The sequence below is a fragment of the Pipistrellus hanaki genome (genome assembly GCF_964339955.1).
Source record: "Pipistrellus hanaki genome assembly, chromosome: 13".
Classification (NCBI taxonomy): Eukaryota; Metazoa; Chordata; class Mammalia; order Chiroptera; family Vespertilionidae; genus Pipistrellus; species Pipistrellus hanaki.
The window spans coordinates 51,818,445-51,839,547 of record NC_140515.1 but is presented as its reverse complement, the minus strand read 5'-3'; the positions used below and the strand labels follow the sequence as shown (position 1 = coordinate 51,839,547).

General features: G+C 50.4%; 1 protein-coding gene and 1 long non-coding RNA gene across 3 annotated transcripts in view; one reads left to right on the top strand and one right to left on the bottom strand.

The window, feature by feature from the left end:
* Window positions 1-15,537, bottom strand: part of CTDSPL (CTD small phosphatase like) — a 103,804-nt gene extending 88,267 nt beyond the window's left edge. For both annotated transcript variants that reach the window (XM_084902835.1, XM_084902836.1), the window contains exon 1: window positions 15,120-15,537. In XM_084902835.1, the coding sequence (XP_084758961.1) occupies window positions 15,120-15,198 (79 nt within the window). In that variant the 5' untranslated portion in view covers window positions 15,199-15,537. The remainder of the gene's footprint in view (window positions 1-15,119) is intronic.
* Window positions 15,538-15,625: 88 nt separating this feature from the next.
* LOC311631963 lies at window positions 15,626-19,776 on the top strand. The gene is made up of 3 exons (XR_014796681.1): window positions 15,626-15,653; window positions 18,172-18,923; window positions 19,151-19,776. It is a non-coding gene; the product is annotated as an uncharacterized lncRNA (long non-coding RNA).
* Window positions 19,777-21,103: the final 1,327 nt, after the last annotated feature.

Below are 21,103 nucleotides of genomic sequence, written 5' to 3'. Positions count from 1 at the left end.
AACGCCATCAGAGCTGTGCTTTAGCTCTCCCTTGGGAGAGCGGGGATGAGAGCCGGGCAGCAGGTAGGAAGAGAGAAAAGAATATGAGCCATTTGCCCGGCTGCTCTTTCCCACCTCTGAGACCCTGGTCATCTCTGCAGTAGTGACTAAGGCTGTGCTCGGTAAACTGCGGCTCGCGAGCCACATGCAGCTCTTTGGCCCCTTTTGAGTGTGGCTCTTCCACAAAATGCCGCGGCCTGGGCGAGTCTATGTTGAAGAAGTGGCATTAGAAGAATAAGTTTAAAAAATGTGGCTCTCCAAAGAAATGTCAATCGTTGTCCTGTTGACAGTTGGCTCTGTGGATCAATGAGTTTGCCCACCACTGGTCTCAGGGACATCTTCATAGGAGGGGCAAACAGAACTGTGTTCTCTCTACAAACTGGGCGACCCTACCTGTATCAGGGTTTCCTTCTCAGAAAAGTTACACCGGGTTTATTTCACTGGTGGCGGAAGAACTCCAGCTGCCAGTGAACGAGCCCGGCCCTTCCCAACCATTTTAGGTCGTTCACGCACCTCCTTTTTTCCCCGGGAGACATCTGTGAACAGCCTGAAGGGTGTCCCACCCCCTCCCGAGCCCAGGCCCTCTCCGCGGGGCTGGGGCTTTAGCACATTTATTCCTGTTCCAGTGATATTCGATTCCTCTGTGCTCTTAGCCTCCACCAAGACAGCCACTATTTTTATACTACTGTATAACTACGGAGCCTGTAGTTTAAACTCAGATGCTTATTTATCTTATCTCGGACCTCTGTGTTGGCTTTCTGCAGAAGAAATTCTCAGCCCTCATTTCCAACCTGAGAATGATATACTATACCAAATCTGTTTGGGTTCCTTCCTAAAAAAACAAAAAACAAAAAAAACCCAACAACAACAACAACAAAAAAAGAGTGGAGAAAGCCGTAGGTTTTATCTTTCGGAGCCCCCACCCCATCCCTGCAAAATGCAGAGTAAGTCTGCCCTGCCAGATTGCAAAATGTCTTCATCTTCTCCTCTGTTTCAGTCATGACCCACAAGTTACTTCTGAGGGAGGGCTGGTACTATATTAAGCTGAGCACTGCTTCACATGAGGGAGGCTGATCAAAATTTAAGGAGAGGATCCGTCCAGAATAGACCCACACTTATGCAGTCAATTGATTTTTAATAAGGTTCAAAGGCAACACAGTAGAGAAAGATGGTCTTTTCCATAACGGATGTGGGCAGAACTGGACATCCACATGCAAACAAGTAAACCTTCAGTTCTGCTCTTCCAAACACATCTTTAACATCTCACACCCACCAGGAGAGTCACTACCAGGAAGACAGAAAATACCCAGGACTGGTGAGGAGCGGAGACACGAGCCCCTTGGGGACCTGGAGGGAACAGAAAATGGGGCGACTGCCGTGGACCACAGCGTGGCTGCTCCTTGAAAAGTTAAACCCAGAGTTACCATATGATGCAGCCGTTCCACTCCTGGGTATCCACCCGGCAGGACTGAGAGCAGGGACTCAAACACTCTCTGCACATCCATGTTCACCGCATTATTCACAGTGGCTCAACATGAAAGTAATCCAAGCTTCCACTGAGGGGTGAACAAATACGCAAATAGTGGTATATTTTATAAACCACACATATAAAAATACATAATATGAAAAATATTTATGCATTATATAATGTATATATACAAACACAAAATGTAATGTCATTCAGCCTTAAAAAGGAGAGAAATTCTGACATCGGTTAATAACCTTGAGGATATTACATCATAAAAATATAAATATTGCATGATTCTGCTGATATGAGATACCAGGGTGTTCAAAATCAGAGACAGAAAGAATAGTAGTTGCCAGGGGCTGGGGGTTAGGGGACTGAGGGGGTGGGGAGTTATTTAGCGGGTACAGAGTTTCAGTTTCACAAGACGAAAAAAGTACTGGAGATGGATGGTGGTGATAGTTGTGCAATCTGAATATACTTAAAACCACTGAATTGCATCCTTGAAAATGGTTTTAAAATGGGGGGAAAAACATTGCCAAGAGAATGAAAAGACAAATCACAGACTGCGAGAAAATACAGAAATCCAGCAAAGTACTGTGGTATCTAGGATATATAAACAACCTTCAAACTAAATAATAAACAATGAAACAATCCAACTTTTTAAAAAATTAGGCAACAATCTGGATAGACATTTCACCAAAGAACTTAAATGGCAGACGACATAGAAAAGAATCTCAGTGCTATCAGTTGTTAGGGAAATACAAATTAAAACCATAACAAGATAACCGCTAGACACCCATTAGAGTGGCTAAAATAAGAAACCGACAATGCCAAGAACTGACACGGATACAGAGCAACCAGAACTGTCCTACACTGCTGGTGGAAATGCAACATGGCACCACCTCTCGGGAAAACGACTTGCAGTTTTTTCTATAAAGTTAAAACATTCCCTTGCAAACTGTCATCCATCCCTACAGTTGAACAGTACTCAGTAACAGCAACCAACTGCTGACGCATACAACCCCTGGATGAATTTCAAAAGTTATTATCCTAAGAGAAAGAACCCAAACGCAAAAGCTACACCCTGCATGATAATGATGCCGCTGTAATAGCCTGGCTGTTATTTAACAGAAAAGGAGAGGGAAGACTTATATAGAGGCGTGCCATTTCTATAGCTTTGCTGAAAAGCTGCATTGAACATCTTCCAAGTCTGTTCCTCACTGATCAATGGGGAAAGATTCCGGACAAAGGCAGTTGAGAAGTATGCCCAGGAAGTTCTGAGCAACGTGGAAAGGTGCCTGCCTGTCTGCTGGTCATAACTGGGGACAAATTAGTGGCCAGGAGGAGCGTGGCCATGGAGAGTGTACAAAATCCTATATAATAAAAGGCTAATATGCAAATCAACCGAATGGCGGAACAACTGGTTGCTATGATGCGCACTGACCACTAGGGGCAGATGCTCAACACAGGAGCTTCCCCCTTGTGGTCAGTGCGCTCCCACAGGGGGAGCGCCGCTCAGCCAGAAGCCGGACTCAAGGCTGGCGAGTGCAGTGGGGAACGGGCCTAAGCCAGTGGTCGGCAAACTCATCGGTCATCAGAGCCAAATATCAACAGGGCAATGATTGACATTTCTTTGTAGAGCCGAATTTTTAAAACTTAAACTTCTTCTAACGCCACTTCTTCAAAACAGACTCACCCAGGCTGTGGTATTTTGTGGACGAGCCACACTCAAAGGGCCAAAGAGCCGCCTGTGGCTCGTAAGTCACAGTTTGCCGACCACAGACCTAAGCCATCCAATAGGACTTCCCCTGAGGGCTCCCAGGCTGTGAGAAGGTTCAGGCTGGGCTGAGGGACCAACCCTCCCTCTCCCCAGTGCACTAATTTCGTGCATCAGGCTTCTAGTCTAAACATATACACACTAGACAAAGCAGCCCCCCTCTCTCTCTCTCTCTCTCTCTCTCTCTCTCTCTCTCTCTCTCTCTCTCTCTCGGCTCCAGGACTCCTGTGGTTCCTGTGGCAGGGGCACACTCCCCTGTGCCCACATGGTGCACGGCCACAGTGGAATCCACACATGGACTCATGAACTTCAGTTCAGATGCTGAACGACACCCGCCTGCAACATGGAATGGACGCGCGGGCCCCTGGCCTTGTCTCTGGCTCTGCCGGAACCCCAGCCGTACCTTGTGCAGGACTGGCCTAAGGGGCAGGGGACTTGGAAACCCAAAAAAAGTAACGCCACGCCCATAAAATCTTTATCCACATCCCATCCTCTCGAGCAAACCTCAGAAAACTCGTTTTCTGAAGCTATCGCCAAGAACCTCACTCCCACAAGCTACCGGGGAGCTGGATTCTCCGGTAACAGGTCCATTCAGACGACATTCTGTAAAAGGCAGACGGCGACAGAGAAAAGAACAGACCAGTCATTGTTGGGGGCTGAGTGGGGAGGGACGGTACCAGCAGAGGGCAACAGGTCCTATTCTCCAGATTGATGGTGCTGCGTGAGTTTGTCCAAACACACAGAACCTTGCAACCTCGGGTAACGCCAAAAGTAATAATTTTTTATTGCATTTAACTTCACCTGAATAGAAGATTTCAAGTTCAAGGAGAGAAGTCAGGCCCATGGTAGGGAATCAGGGTACACTGGAGAGCGGAAAAATTCATGCTCCCCCGTAAGTGCTTCTACACTTGACAGAGTGCATAGCTACCCACTGCTGTGAAATGTACTGCCTCTGACCAGAACCATTTCCTCCAAATGGGGAGAGAAAACAGGGCTCTGACTGAAGTCTATGGAACCAAAGTCACTGGTGTCTGACTCGCACAGAAACGAGCCAAGTGCTTAGGACAAATTTACGAGATGCGAGGTCACGAAAGCCAATCGTGACCTTACGATTTAAAGTACAGTAGACCGATTCATTTGCCTCTCAGCATAACCATTATGGCTTGTCTCAGTTTTGGTTCTTACACGGGTATTTCTTGGATCACATGATCCCACACACCTAGAGGAAATAATGAACAACATAGACTGACGAGCAAAAACACATCCAGAGAAAGAGAAGCAGCGATCAGACTGTCAGACCTCAGAGGGAAGGTAGGGGAGGGTGGGGTTAAGCGGGAGGGATCAGCCAAAGGATTGGTGTGCAGGCATATAAGCCTAACCAGTGGCCATGGACGACAGGGGGGTGGGGACATTTGTGGGGAGGGGTTTGGGATGGGAATGGGGGGATGAGGACAATTATGTGATACCATAATCAATAATAATAGTAAAAAAATAAATATATATATATATATATAAAAAATAAAGTACAGTCCACATCGTTGTTGGAACTCTGACTCCTCTCTGGTACCGAAAGGCTACCCTTGTTCGAGCCATGCTGACAGGGTATGGCAATTTGTTCTTCAAGATCCCCTGAGACACGGGAGGAGGAGGTTAAATACTGATTTCTGAAAGGTAAGGATAGTGTTAGTCATCAAATGTTGAGCCAGCTCTCTTCAATTCGGAAAGTGCTTCAAGTACCAGGATTTAAAAAAAAACAACACACTTTGGCAAATAGCCTTCACGCAAATTATAATTACAAAGAGACCTTTCAGTTTTTATCTTGAAGCAGCTACTCAGAATCAAAATGAGCGATTACTTAGGTGATTACATAATCCTCAGCGCCCATACAGACCGCTGTGTGTTAGGCTCTGGCTTCCCAGAACTATGCCACCAGTGTGCTCAGCCTCGATCCCCACTATGAAACTATCCACACCCCAACCCAGTGCTACAGGCAGTTCCCAAGTCTTTGCTCCATTATGGGTTTTTATGTCAAGACCATAAAGGCAAATGTTTGCTTAATTTTATTTTAAATAAAACACTGGATATGCATTCTCATTAAAAAAAAAATCAGAAAATGTATGTTAAAAGATTAAAGGAAAGAAAACCATTTAAAGAAAGTAGATTTTTAAAAAAAATTTAGAATATATTTTTATTGATTTGAGAGAGAGAGAGAGAGAGAGAGAGAGAGAGAGAGAGAGAGAGAGAAACATCTATCAGCTGCCTTCTGCATGCCCCCTACCTGCATGTGCCCTGAAGAGGAATCAAACCAGTGACCTCTTGGGACATGGGACAATGCTCAGCCAACTGAGCCACACCAGCCAGGGCAAAGAATGTACATTTTAAAAAAAGAAAGGTTATTAAAAACACTGAACTTTAAATGTCTCATAAACCAAGATTTAAGATCTGGAAAGTAAGTCCCAGGGTATATATCATACCTTCAACAGTACCCAAGAGAATCCTTATATTCCTTTTTCTTTTTCTTTTTCTTTCTTTCTTTCTTTTTTCTTTTTTTTTTTTGGTAGCTATATGCTGCCGACCTTGGCACCACATTACCACTAAAGGGAGTGAGAAAACAAATGCAAATCTAGAATCATTTGTGGCCAGAGTGTTTCTTGACCTCTGCCAGTTCCTGGCTGAAAGGACCCAGTGAACCCACTGGCACTGCCATATATCCCCGCTCCCAGCCCCCAACATCATTAAAAGAGAAAAAGCCACCTACCTAACTTCTGGGTATATAGCCAAAGGAAATGAAATAATTATCAGGAAGAGACACCTGCACCCCCAGGGTCATTACAATATTATTTACAACATAGAGGCCCGGTACGGGAAGAGGGGGTGTGAGTAGAGGGAGTGGGGGAGGCCCCTCAGCCTGGCCTGCGGCCTCTCACAGTCCGAGACCTCTTGGGTATGTCTGACTGCCAGCTTAGGCCCGCTCCCCTCCCTGGGGCAGAGTAGTCTGGAACCAGTCTTTTCCAGTCACTGGCCAGTGAACCCAGTCTAGTGGTCGGGAGGGCTGAATCCAAAGATAAGCTCCTTTGTGTTTGCCCCAGGAAGACATTTCTACCTACTTAAGTGAATTCTTTCTTTATTGAGTAATAAAAGGAAAGATAAGACACTGGTTTAAACATGCTTGCCAATCAAAGAGAATATGAGATTAAAAAAAATGCATTTAAATCAGGGTACTCATGAACTCTGATCCAAAATTTTAGGGTTAAGAGCAAAACTCATGAGTGTATTCATTTAAGATTGGTTAAATATGCCACTGAAGCCCTACTGAGCTACATGATTTCACATGGAATTCATCACCATTTTTCTCTTTTTAGGGGACAATCAGGATTCTCCAGGCACTAACTCAATTTGACTTCCCCATAGGTCATTAGCACAATGTTGAAATAAACATTTAAAGTGATAACTTTCCCACGCCAGCCTTCCTCCACAGACGCACTTTAGATCGGTCTGAAAGTTCAACAGGCGCCTTCTGCTTCTAGGAAGATGGGATTGAGACATACGTCTTCCTATTCTCCCCATTAAGTTCAACTAAAACAGTGTTTGTCCAGATTCTGAAAGGTGGAGAGAAGGCAGACTAGTTGGGGACTTGGAGATCCAAAAAAAACATGGTGGCTGGTCATCCTGGGTTTTTGTGCTGCCTCGTACAGCCCAGATTTAGAGCTGAAGAGGCCGGTTATAGAGAAAAACCAATAGTTGCAGACAAAGAGCCCCCTCAAAAGCCTACTCTTTGTAACCAAAAGACTAGTAAAAAGACAATCAAGCAAGACAGGAAACTTTCAGGCAGTAACTGCCCTATTGAAGCCTAACACCAGCCACACACACACACACACACACACACACACACACTATGGCCCCATCCCCAACCACATGACGGAAATCCAATGGGTACCTAGAATTCCACCCTTACCAGGGTGTAAGGAGATATGCCAATAAAAAAGAATGTATTTTGTATCCTGCTACATTGCTGAATTCATTCATTCATGATTAGCCCCGTTGGGGTAATGTCAGAGAAGATGCCAGAAGAGTCAGGGCTTTTACCACTGCCTAGTAGTAATGACACCACTCCCACTGCATTAATTTTTTTAAAATATATTTTCATTGATTTCAGGGAGGAAGGGAGAAAGAGAGAGAGAGAGAAAGAGAGAGACAGACAGACAGACCGACATACATGATGATGGAGAATCATTGATTGGCTGCCTCCGGCACGCCCCACACTAAGAACTTAGCCTGCAACCCAGGCATGTGCCCCAATGGGAATCGAGCCGTGACTTCCTGGGTCATAGGTCGACACTGAACCACTGAGCCATGCCGGCCGGACCCCAGTTTAGAAGAGACCGCGTGGGAGCTGCACTTGCTCCCTGGCCCTGCAGTGACTCCAGACAGCCCAAGTGGAATCCTAGCCTTCTACCTGTATCTGGCAGTAACAAGGCGGTACTGCCCCTTCTCCACTGGATCAGGGTCAGAGGAAACCAGCAGAAACAGTAGGTTTACATAAGATGCAGAGTTTCCATTGTTCAGGCTTCCATCGTAATCCAATTGCTATCCAAAGGATCTGAAAATCTCAAACCAAATACAAGACAACGGATGGAAGGCCACCACCAAGAGGACGGAGATGCTGCACTCATCTGACAAAGATTTTAAAACAGCTAGGATAAGAGCAATTAGGAACACAATTAAACCAGATGAGGAAAATAGAAGGCCTCAGCAAAGAATAAAGAAAAGCTAAATATAATATTTAGAACTAAAAAATACAAAAACTGAAATAAAAAGCTATGTGGATGAACTTAATAGCAGAATGGAGGGGACTAGGAACAAATGAATGAACTTGAAGACAGGATAGTAGACATTACCTAATCTGAATCAACAGAGAGAAAATAAGTTTTTTTTTTTTAACACTTTGCACTCCGCTGTCCCCTCTCAGGGGACATCGGAATTCTAGCATATCACTCGGATGTCCCCTCTCAGGGGGACATTGCAGTTTATTAGTGATTACGGGGAATTGAGTTAATTCAACGCACGTTTCCGCCGCAAAGTAGCGTCGAGTAGCTGGTAGCCAATGTCCAGAATGGTTCGGAGTGCAAAGGGTTAAATTAGTACTGATAAACTTGTGGGACTATAACACAGGGACCTAATGTGTCCTCATAGTCCCAGAAGAAGAGGAGAAAGGGCAGCACTTGAAAAGTACTTCAGGAAACCTCCCAAATCTGGCAAGAGACATAACCCGGCAAACTCAAGAAGCTGAGTGAGCCACAAACAGGACAGACACAAAGAAACCCATGCCAAAATGTATCATAACTAAACTTCAGAAAACTAAAGATAGTAATGCCACTTTGGAAGCCAATTTGGTGGTTTCTTGCAAAACTAAAAATATTCTTACCATACAATACAGCAACGGTGCTCCTTGGTTTCTACCCACATGAGTTAAAAATGTACGTTTACAGAAAAACCTGCAAACAACTATTTATAGCAGCTTTATTCATAATTGCTAAAACTTGGAAGCAATCAGGATGTCCTTCACAAAGTGACTGGTGCATCCAGACCAGAGAATATTATTCAACACTAAAAAGCAATGAGCTATTAAGCCATGAAAAGACAGGGGAAAACTCAACGCATGTTAGTGAGTAAAACAAAGCCAATCTGAAAAGGCTATATACTTTATAATTCCAACCAGGTGACATTCTGGAAAAGGCAAAACTACGGAGACAGTTAAAAAAGATCAGGGTTGCCAGGGGTTGGGGAAGGGAGGAATGAAGAAGCAGAGGATTTTTAGGGCAGTGAAAATGAGCTGTATGATACTATAATAATGGATACATGTCATTACACATTTGTCAAGCGCACAGAATGCACAACACCAAGAGTGAACCCTCATGTAAAAGGTGGACTTTGGGCGATAATGATGTGCCCACGTAGGTTCATTGACTACAATAAATGTAACACTCTGAAGCAGGATATGAGTGGTATGACCAGTGGGGTAGTCAACGTTATATGGAAACTCGGGTCCCAGGATCGATTCTGCTCATGGCATGTAGCTCGGTTGCAGGCTCAATCCCCAGCCCTGGTCAGGAGGCAACCAATAGACGTGTCTCTCTCACATTGATGTTTCTCTCGCTGTCTCTCCCTCTCCCTTCCACTCTCTCTAAAAATCCATGGGAAAGTATCCTCTGGTGAGGATTAACACAACAACAACAAGTACAATCAATAAAAGGAAAAAACCGATATAAGACAAGGAGAAAATAGTTGCAAACCATTTACCCGACAAAGGACTAACATCTAGAATATGTCAAGAATTCTCAAAACTCAACAGGAAAAAAAAAAAAAAAAATCCGAACCACAAGCAAAAGATACAAAGGGCCATCTCACTAAAAAATATGGCACATAAAAAGATGTTTAATATCCTTAGCCTTCAGGGAAATGCAAATTAAAACCATAATGAGACACCACTATGCACTTGGCGGAATGGCTAATATAAAAAAAACGGTGACAACACTGAATGCTAGCGAGGATGCAGAGAAGTTGGATGACTCGCACGTTGATGGTGAGAATGAAAGACAATATGTATGCTCTGGAAAACAGCTTGGCAATGTCTTAAAAAAAAAAAATAATAAATTCACAACTTCCATGAGACCCCGCTATTGCATGTCTGGGTATTGATCCCAGAGAAATGAAGACTCGAGCTTACAAAAAAACTGTACCCTCATGTTTATAGGAGCTTTAATCCCCAGCAGCCAAAAGCCAGGCACAACCCAGGTGTCCTTCAAAGGGTGAACGCGTGAACAAACGATGGTGGTATATCTACATCATGGGATATAAAGAGAACAAACTATTGATGCAAACAACAACCTGGGTGAAAATCCAGAGAGTGAGAATTATGCTGACTGAAAAAGGTCAATTACAAAAGATCGCATATAAATTACGACCAAGTTTTAGAAACGAGGAACACACTGGTGGGCTGAGGAGGAGGTAGGGATGGCAGAGAAGTAGGTGTGGCTGTACAAAGGAATCTTGAGGAGCCTTCCTGGTGATGGAATTTTTCTCCATCGTGACTATACCAGGGTCGACATCCTGATTTTGCATGATAGTTCTGCAAGATGTTAACGTGGGAGAGATGTGGGTAGAGAGGATAGGAGCTCCCTGTGTGATTTCTTAAACTGCATGTAAATCTACCGTTATCCTATTTAATAAAGAGCTAATATGCTAATTAGACCAAACGGCAGAGCGACCATCCGGACATCCTTCCGACCAACTGTCCGGATGACTTTCCAGACAAAGCTGGGGCTGTGAGGGCCGAGCCCCATGCACGAATTTTGTGCACCGGTCCTCTAGTCTCTAAATAAAAGGTTTGAGTTTAAAAAGTTAATCAAACTGAATCTACTTCAAATGTCTTCTGGCATCTGAAAGAACTATTGCTTCCAAGAGTTTTCCGCGTGCTGTAATTTAGCTAGCAGCCCAAAGGTTAAGCTTAAGTGCTGCAAACATTTGGGAGAAATCTACCTAGCACCTTGGGCCAAAATATCTGCCAAACTAAACTTGCCTACGAGAAACCCCATCCAGGGACGTGGATTAGCTTACAAAATAACCATTTAGCTGGCGTTGGTACGCTCTTGCTAATACTGCATAATTAATATTGAGGGGGTCTTGGTTCCATCATTATTAAATCCCCTACATTATTTATTTCCCTCCAAACAGCGATGAGGAATTTCTTTTCTATTTTAGTTTTTAAAAAATTCATCTGGAAAACACGAGTTCGTTGTCATTAATATTTAAACAAAAAGGCCCAAGTTCCTTCACTTGCCATCTCAGCCCTCTCCCCAGAGAAAATCATTGTTGCCAGTTTGAAGTATTTCTTTCTGGATTTTTTTGTATTTCTAGAATATGTACAGTTCCACAGGTGTGTGTTTTTACAGCGAGAATCATATTATTTAAACTGTTTTTCAAATCCGCCCCCCCCCCCCAATAAAATGTCTTGGAAATTTAGTTGTTAGTATAATTTGGTCTGACTTAACTCATCCTTTCCAGCTGCCTTGCAGTAGTCTGTGGTATGGATGTACCATGGCCGAATCGTTGGCATGCTGACACTTCAGAAGGTTCCAACTTTGGCTCCTGCAAGCCATGTAGCCACCAGTGACAATCCCTGCACGTGTTCCTCTGAGCACATCTGAGGCTATTTCAATAGGAGAGACACCCAGAAGTGGAACTGGGCTTGCTAGGGAAAACTGGCATTGCTGATTGGCTGCACCACTACCTGCTCATTTTCAATCCTCTCCTCTCCTCCTCCCACAACCAAGGCTAAAAAAGCTGGAAACTCACTTTGCTTACAGCTAGCGGCGGCCACGTGACCCAGGTGCAGCCAATGAAGCAGCAGCAAAAGAATGCGAAGTGCTCCCTAGGAATGTCTTTGCTTTCCAGGTAAAAGGGATACAGACGTGGTTGGCACTGTCCCATGCCCCTGCCCCGAAGGTGGCTGTGGGATTCAAAGGGGTGGCAAGCCCTGTGACAACGTAGAGGAAAGCCAGGGGAATCGGGATGATGTCAGCCTTGACCGATGAGCTGCTGAAGCAAAGCCAGCCGTCGCCTACCTCCAGACGGCTTGCTATGTGAGAAAAATGAACTCCTCTGCGGGTATACGCCGCAGTGTCAGTCTGGTTTTCGGTTACGTTGTAGCCACGTGATTCAGTACTAAATTACTCTCTAAAAAGCCTGTGCTCACTTTATTTATTCCATCACTAAAAAAATCGTTAAGAGCACCCATTCCCTAAAACTTTTATTTACTTTGGATGTGGGCAATCTTTGGTTTACATGCTGAACCACGCTGACGCACGAAAACGTTTCATAGGAATCATAGGGTGCACGGAGCATCTCTTCATGCATGTATTGGACATTTGGATTTCTTCTCTTAGGACTTCCCTGTGTATATATCCCTTGACCACGTTTTACTGTACTGTCTGACTTTTTTTTCTTATTGATTTGTAAGAGTCAGTTTCCAGAGAGCAAAGCAGGCGGAATTATACTCCTGGGGAAATCTGTCTATGCATCTTTACGCTATCCATCAAATCAAACACAACTAGGAAATCCATCTCCCGTGACAGGCCAGGCTGACAGGGACAGTCCTACCACATAGCAAAGTGTCAAGAAGTAATTCAACTCCTGCAAAACACTACAGCCCATGCTTAGCACTTCCTCTGCAAATCCGCACCTACAGCCAGGCTTATGAAACGGTGACACACACACGGGAAAGCAGGCAGACAGCCCTTAGCTCATTTAACCTTCAGGTCAACCCCAAGAGGCAGTCGTTAGTATTCCTATTTTCACAGAACTGACGATGAAAGTAAACTCTTTTTCAAAACCAAATAGTTTCTCTCCTCCCACAAAAACTCACAACATTCCAGGCCCCATGTTTAAAAACAAAAATGAGGAAGTGTTTGCCTGGGATTAAAAGGATGTAGAACGCATTGTGCCTATCTAAACACGTCAACATGCTTACGTGAGAAGCGCTGCCAAACCTGTTTAGTGGTTTGTGGATCTGAAGAAGCTGTTCCAAACGCTGGCTCCAAAGTTTATTGCCACGCTGTAGTTAACCAAAATTATTTCCATTTTTTAAAAGCAAAAAACCCCCCAAACAAACAAAAAAAACTACACCAAGTAGGATTGTAATGCTTCAGCAAAAAGAAGCTACTAGCTAGCTGCCCCACCCCCAGAGCAAAGGGGTAAAGAATTCCTCTAATCAGTTAACAATCAACCAGCCCCCTCCCCCCCCCCACTGGAAAACAAACAAAACGAGCTGTTAAAGATGATAAAAGGCTGTGGTGAAAAGCAATGTAAACACGCAGACTAGAACATGCACCATCCTGAGTATTTGGACACCGTTGGGATTTTGGATGGACGGACTCCACTTTCAAAGGCCCCGCAGCGGGAGGCAAAGAGAACACTGAGGAGGCCCTGATCCCGGAGTCAGGTGCGGGCGGCGGGAGGGCTGAGGCCCTGACAGATACCTCCTTGCTCTAGGCCCCACCTCACCCGCCGCACAGAGCTGTGGATTCTCTCTCTGGCAAAGCATCACACAAAACAGTCAGCAGCGGGAGCGGGAGAGCAGGCCTCACACCTCCTGGAGGCATGCTACTCACCCTCCCAGGGGACACACCCAGCCCAGAGCCCACAGGCCAGGCCCCCCCAAGACCCGACAGTCCTTAGGGCAGGAAGCCCGGGCCACCTCGGGGCTGCCTGCTTGGGCTCCGAGGTTGAACAGCGGAGGCTCACCTGGTAGAAGTTTGCAGCCAGTTGGTGAGGCACGGAAACATGCCTGGGGACTGAGTTCTCATTTTACAAAAAAGAAAACAAGTCTGCAGACAGAATGTTTACAGTCTACACAAGTGCAAAGGGGCTGGACATTCCCGAGCGGAGGGTCCCTCTGGCTGTTTCCTGCATGTTCCTGGTGGGCTTGCCCAGGGGTCCCCTCCCCCTCGGGGAGAGGCAGTGGAGTGCTCCCCCACCCCACCCGGATCACTCAGAAGGGGTGCCCACCTCACCCCACTGGCACAGCCCGGGTGGTAACACTTGGAAAGACATGTGGCTCTTTCCCAAAGTCGGTGTGGCGTGGCCAGGCCAGGCTTGCCGAGGGGAGGGTCCTTCCTGCGGAGCCGCTCAGACCTCCCCCCGGGTGTTGGCGGGGGCATGGCAGTAAGAGAGCGAGGCCAGCTTTCAACAGCAGCGCAAAACTAGCTAAATTCCTTGGCCCTTTAGAATATTCTGTCCAAGCCTCGGGATAGCTCAAGGGAGGAACCGTAAGCAGGACACATGGGAGAAGGGGACACCACGTCTCAGAGAGGGGCCAAGCCAAAAAGAAGAAAAGGAAGGAGGAAACGGAAGTGGGCGATGGGACCAAAAATGGGGCAAAATTGAACCAGGTGCTGTGGCTCTGGGAACGGACACACCTGGCCACCCCAGGGCTGCCCGAGTGCCTTCTGGAGCGGGACCCTCACGTGCCCCGGGAGGACCAGGCCTCGCAGGCTGGGGTAACTGAGACTGTGGAGAAGGGCGGGTGGCTTAGCCCCAACCGGCCTTGCAAAACCAACTAAACACACAGGCACACAGCCTCACTGTCTGGCGGACACATCCATACGTACAGGCAGGCGCACACATGTGCACACCCAGCTTCCATGTGTGAGAGTGCACACACCCCTACACCCTCCCCGTGCATGCACACAACATTGCAACCTGCCAGTTGAGTGGTGTAGGAACACAATCACACACTCGAACTCCATCAGGAGCGAACACACACACCACGTCTCTGCAGGCTCCTGCTCATGCAGGCAAAGGTGTCTCTGTCTCTCCCACACACACACACCACACACCACACACACCGCCACCTCTTAGGCACACACAAACCCCTACATGAGATACTTACAAACTCACAGCGGGTTAGGAAAACATGCACTCACACCCATCCTCACAACCTCTCAGCTGAACCGTGCACACACAAGTTAGCGCACACACACTCACAACCTCTGTCTCGTGCACACACAAAACCTGCCAGGGCACACACTCCCAAGCTGCCGGGAACACACACCCGCTCACAACTTCTCAGACGGCTGGAGCACACACACAAACTCCCAGCCGGGCACTCACCACCCTCACCCCCTCCCGCTGAGAGGCACACACACCCGCACACGCGCTCTGCCCGCGCAGGCACGCTCGGCCTGTCTGGGCCGGCACACGCACCCTCGGAGCCTCCCCCGCGGGCGCACCCCGCACCCCGCACCCTCCCCGGGCCGTGCCCGCGCCCCCGCTCACCTTTCTCGCTGGCGCCCCGCGCGCGGCCCTCGTCCTCCTTGGGGTTGGCCACCTGGGTGATGATGGCCGGGCCGTCCATGGGTGCGCGGCGTGGCGGCCGGGCGCGCGGGGGTGCGGCGCGGGGGGCGCGCGGGGCCGCGGGCCGGGGGGGCGCTCGCCGCCGCCGCCGCCGCCGCCTGGGCGCGCCCGCCGCCCGGCCCCGCGCTCGGGGGGAGGCGGCCCGCGCCCCGGTCCCCGCTGCCGCCGCCGCCGCCGCTGGGCTCAAGCGGCCGCCGCCCGGTCACCATGAACCGCGGAGCCGCCCCGGGAGAGCCGCGCGCCGGGAGGCGGAGGAGGCCGGCGCCGCGGGAGCCGGAGCGGGCGAGGGGGAAGGAGCGAGCGCGGAGCGAGGGCGGAGGGCGGGCGGAGGGAGGGACGGAGGCCGGGAACGAGGGAAGGCGAGCTGGGGGCGGGCGGCGGGTGGGTGTGTCCCGGCCCAGGGACCGGCCTCCGCCGCCGCCCCATGGGGAGAGGGTGCGGGGCGAGGCGGAGGCGGTGAGTGTGGGGCGGGCGGGGCGCGCGCGCGGAGGGGGTCCTGGGCAGACGAGTGGGGCGAAGGGTTGGGGTGTGGGGGGTTCCAGAGAGGGTCTGGAGGTAGACGTGAGGGGCCTGGGCGTCAGGGGGCTGCAGAAAGGAGCGGGGTGAGGGGTCTGGGGAGGGTCTGGCAGACGACTGGGGTGAGAATAGTGGGGGGATAAGCAGGGCCCGTCGGTGTGCGGTGGGGAGGAGGGGTGCGCGGTGCGGGGACCCGGGGCCCCTGGGACCTGGAGGGATCGCATGGCTGCGGGGGTGAGGATGGGCCCTGCGGAGGGTGTTTACCTGGAAGAGGCAGGAGTATGGGGTAGAGTGTGGGATGGGCCTGGGGGTCCCGTGAGGGTGTTTGGGGGGGAGATGCTGGGTGAAGGGGGTCCCAGTGGGGGAACCGCAGAGCTGGGACGGGGGCGGGGGCGTCCGGGTGTGCGGGTGTAGAGGCTGCTGAGAGGGACGCCTACACCGCGGCGTCTGCGCAGGGGTCCCGGGCGCTGGTGTGCGGAGGAACCCGGGTAACGGGAGGTTCGGAAGGGCCTGCGGATGAGGAAACCAGGAGTGGGGGCGGGGGGGGGGGTCAAGGATGGGGGGCGTCTGCGGACCGGGCTGGAGGCTCCAGGCGTGGGGTGCTGGCTGGCGGAATTCGTATCATCTTTGCGCCCCAGAGCCCGCGTGCGGGGCTCTCGAGGACCCACCTCCTGGCACGTGGTGGTGCCCCTTCGAGGGGAACCTGGGCAATGGGAATTTCTGGGTGCTCTACTGAAAGGGGTCCCCCCACCCCCGGCCCCGATCGGGGGTTGGGGAGAGGAAGGGACCTGTGGCGGGCCATGCGGGGCAGGGACCGTGCTTCTGAAGCGCCGCCGGACACTGTCCAGCCTGGGGCGGGAGAGCGCCCCTTCCTCCGCCCGAAGAGGGGGCGCCCTTCCGTGCCCGCGCCCCCGCGTTCCAAGTTGGAGCCTCGCAGGCAGCTTTGTAAGCCAGGGGGCGGGCCTGGGGGCGGGGCGGGCGTACTCGCGCGCGCTCTCCGCCAATCAGAAGGACTAGGGGGGCGGGTCTGCTGGCGTGACGTAGGGGCCAGGCGGAGTGGGCGGGCTGCCGCTCAAGTGCCCAAAAGCGGGGCGCTGCGTTGCGCGCGCACTCCAGGCCCTGCAGGCTCGCCCAGGCTTGTTGTGCCCTGGAGGGAGCGGGGCCATGGGACCTTTCCCTTACACGTTCACTGGAACTTGGATTTGGGTGCAGCCGGGCCGAGTGCTCACGGGGGAACCAGCGAGCCTCTCCAGAAATGTACATTTAAGGAAGCGCTTTTCTGCGGGGGTGGGGTGGGCAGCTGGCAGGCCTGTCTGCTCTCTGCACCAGGTGTGTAGCCCGGTGAGGGTCCTGTGGGAGACACCCGGGGACAGGGAGACAGCCCTGGGACAGGGCTCCTGTGGCTGAAGCAGGGGAGAGCACTTCAGGGGAGTTGCTCTAAGCAGGGGGTGTATTGCCCCCAAAGTCAGACCTCAAGTGACATCCTGGTTGTGTGCGAGGGGGGGAGGAAGGGTTTTGGTGTCAGTTGCCTTGGCATGAGCGCTTCAAACTGCACCTTTGGGACCCCAGGGTATAGCCTGGGGCAGCTGAGCCATGAAGGTTGAGGAGAAGTGCTCTCTGGTTAGGAAGGCAAGACCTGGTTAAGTAGCTCAGGCCCCAGGACATGCCCTGCCTAACCCTCCCAATACAGACCAGATGAGGGCCCCAAGGCACCCAGGCTCTCCTTTGTCCCTACTTCTGATGCTCTTCACATCTGTTACAAGGGTGGGTTTGGCTGGGCCAGAGCCTGAATTAAAATGTTCTCTGTATTCTATTTTAGAAAACTACTGAATTCTAAGGGGTCAGAGAGGGCTTTTGCATAGATAGCTGTGTGGGGAGATACGGTTGCTCAGATAATGCTTAGTGTATAACCACAAAGGTCAGCATCCCTGCAATCTGGCTGACACAGCATCCCAATAGCCAGGGCAAGGTGATGGGAGCATTTGGATTCACTGATCCACAGCCTGAGGCCTGATTTATTTCTGGTAGGGGACTCTCAGAGGTTTTTGTTCACTTAGCTGAGGCTGGGAAGGGGCTCAGAGCTCAGGGTGCAGGGCCAAAGGAAGTGGTTTTTATTACAGATTCTCTACTGGCCTTTCCTCTAATAACTAGGGGCCCAGTACATGAATTCGTGCACCTTGAAAGGAACTGTGGGCCTCGAGGCTGTGGTGGGCAAAGGGGCGGGTCTCAGCCCATCCTCTGTGCCTCCTCCACCTGGACCCTCCTGCCACAGCCCCTGGTCTGCCAGCAGCCCTGCTCCCGCCGCCGCCACCACTCCCACCCACTAATGGGATTGGGGCTGGTGCCATAGGCAAGTGCAAGCGGTGACTGCTGCCTCGATCACCCCTCAGGAGCATGGGGAGGTGAAGAAGCCATCAGGGGAGATCGGGGCTGACAGCCGCCTCTCACATCTTTGAAGGCGCCAAGCAATCAGGACCGGTGCTGGCAGCAGGCGCAAGTGCTGGGCGCGACTGTATCGACTGTATCGTGGGAGCGAAGAATTTTCAGTAGCTACCAGAGGCTTGCCCCAATGACAGCGACTGGCGCCCTGCCTTGGTCTGGCACCCCCACCCCCCTCTGCTCACCTGCTCCACCATCCCCACTGCTGATGCCCGTCATGTTCTGCACTCTGCTGCCTGCTGCCGACACCCACATGTTCTGCGCACACCCCCTGGTGGTCAGCGCACGTCATAGTGACCGGTTGTTCAGTTGTTCCACTGTTTGGTCTATTTGCATATTAGCCTTTTATTATCTAGGATGACTCCCAGGACTCTCCAGTAACAATTTCCCCTTACTTGCATCCTCTATCCTCAGCTTTCTGAGGTCACCTCAAAACAAGCAAACACAAAACAAATCACACACAAACACCTAAGTGTTTGTCTCAGGCTCAGGCAACAAGACAGCTTGCTATCTTTTAAGTCCTTCTTCCCCTTCTCCATATTCAGTTCATTTAAAGTTTCAGTTTATTCCATAAATATTAATTGACATAAAACACTCCTCTCCTTTAATCGATCTATTTCCCTCCGTTTCTCACTGCCCTTTCCTAGATGCTGACATAATTTTTATGTAGCTATTAAAAAAATAGCTAAAATTACAAGGTGAGCATTTTTTCCATGTGGTGACATCATCATTATAACTACCATTAAAATGATTGCTTAATGGCTGGGACTGGTTTGGCTCAATGGATAGAGCGTCGGCTTGGGGACTGAAGGGTCCCGGGTTCGATTCCGGTCAAGGGCATGTACCTTGTTGCGGGCATATCCCCAGTAGGGGGTGTGCAAGAGGCAGCTGATCGATGACTCTCTCTCATCGATGTTTCTAACTATCTCTCTCCCTTCCTCTCGGTACAAAATCAATAAAAAATATATTTTTTTAAAAAATGATTGCTTAATGCCTAGATAATATAGTATCTTGGTTTTACAGATAAAGGAGAGATTCAAGAATTGCTATTGGGACAACTGACTGGCCATGAAGAGAAAAATCCATATTTACCTCGGATAGATCAAATTGTTACATATGCAAAATTCATAAGTAAAGAAGTAAATACACCAGAAAAAATATGAGTAAATGCCTTTGGATCTTGGATGGGAAAAGGCCTAAGAGTGACAAAAACTCCAGAAACAACAAATGAAAATTTGGCTCATGAAACCAACAGTTATTGAGTGCTCATTATGTGCTGGTTCTGGTCTAGACCCAGAATCTCAGAGTTGGCCGAAGGAGATTTTGGGAGCCGGGCCGTCACACCCTCACAGGTCAGATCGTGCCGGGGCTGCCCGGAGGGCCTTAAGCCCCAGGCGCTTGGGGCTCCCTGGGAGAGAAAGCAGAGCAGCCCCAGGGACCCGGGACAGGTGCCAACCACTGAAGGCCAAAGCGCATCGAACCTCAGAAAGGAAGCCCCAGAAACGGTACAGGGGAGCTTAGGGGGCCTGCCTCTGGGTTTGCCCTTCTCAGCCTGTCCCTCTCTGCTCTCCCTCTCTGACTCGCTCCCCACAAGGCTCCATCCTTGGTCTGCTGTTTCTCTTCTCTGCAGGTAGAAGTGCAAAACAACTCAAGCCAGCTTAAGCATCCCTGGGGACTGTCTTGATGCATGACACCAAACCGGGTTCCCTGCCTGGGTGGGAGAGGTCTGAGAGCAGAGCCCCTGAAGGGAGGCGCTGGAGGGCCCTAGAAGGAGGCTGTGCACTCCAGCTGCCCCTCCCGTGACTGGAAGACCAAGGTGTTGTTAGGAAAGCCAGAGACTTCCTTAGGTCCCCAGACGCCCAGTCTGGTCTTCCCCGCTCAGATGCCCACGACATCGTTCTGAAGGGCTCCCGGACAGCTATTCCTTTTGCTCCCGTGATGTCCTGATCCCTCCTTTCCAAGACTCCCCATCACACCTGGGTCCCTCCCACCAAATGCCTCTGTCCTCTGACACCAGGGACTTCCCAGGCACCATTTCCCTCTGCCCTTATCCCCAGGGATGCGTTCTAACGGGCCCCAGATGGGGCATGTGTGAGGCATCCTTCCCACCTAGAGACACTTGGCTCCGAAGTCATAGGCCCCTAATGGACCAGTGGTCCAGCAGGTGTAGCCTGCCCCCTGGTGGCCCCCGTATTGTGAGGTCCTGTTCCTGTGCCCAATTGGATAGAAAGCTGGCTCCTGACCCTGCCAGCTCCCTGGGGTTTACCATAGCCAGGCTGGCCTCACTCATGTCCTCCACCTCACCTAGCGGTTTCGGTTTGCACTCCTGTTCCGCTTCCCCCAGGGTGTTAGCAGGAATCCCTCAGGAATGTGAGGGTCTGTGTGCTTGTCTGGAGGGTAGAGAGTAGGGGAGGTGATATGCCCCACCTGGCAGCCAGTCTTGGGGTCGGGATGGAGGGGCAGAGTTGCTGCTGGCTGCTGGCTGCTGTGGGGGGGGGGGGGAGAGACGGGAGGTCAGCCGGGGTCCTGAGCACAGAGGAAAGGACGCCCGGCATAACGTTGTTCAGGAAGCACCGGGGGAGCTTGAGAGCAGGGCACGGCCTGGTCTGGGACAGACTCTGGGGCCTTGGGCTGAGATGGTACATCCTCAGGGTACCTGAAACCGAGGGGCTTTTCTAGAGGAAGACACCCTTGTCACTTCCCCCTAACTCCCAAATCCAAGACCTGTCCTGCCCAGAGGACTTGGGTAGAAGTAGGGGACACGGTCTCAGATCCTCCCTCGGAGCTCTGGGTGGGGATAGGACATGGCCCCACCCTGAAAGCCTGTTACAAAGGAAGAGCCACTGGTGCAGAGCGGGGAGGGTCCTCAGCCCACTGGCAGGAGTGGCTTTGGCTCCTGAATGGAGCAGAGAGCCAGAGAGTCCCAAAGTGATTTGGTGACCCTAGAGCCA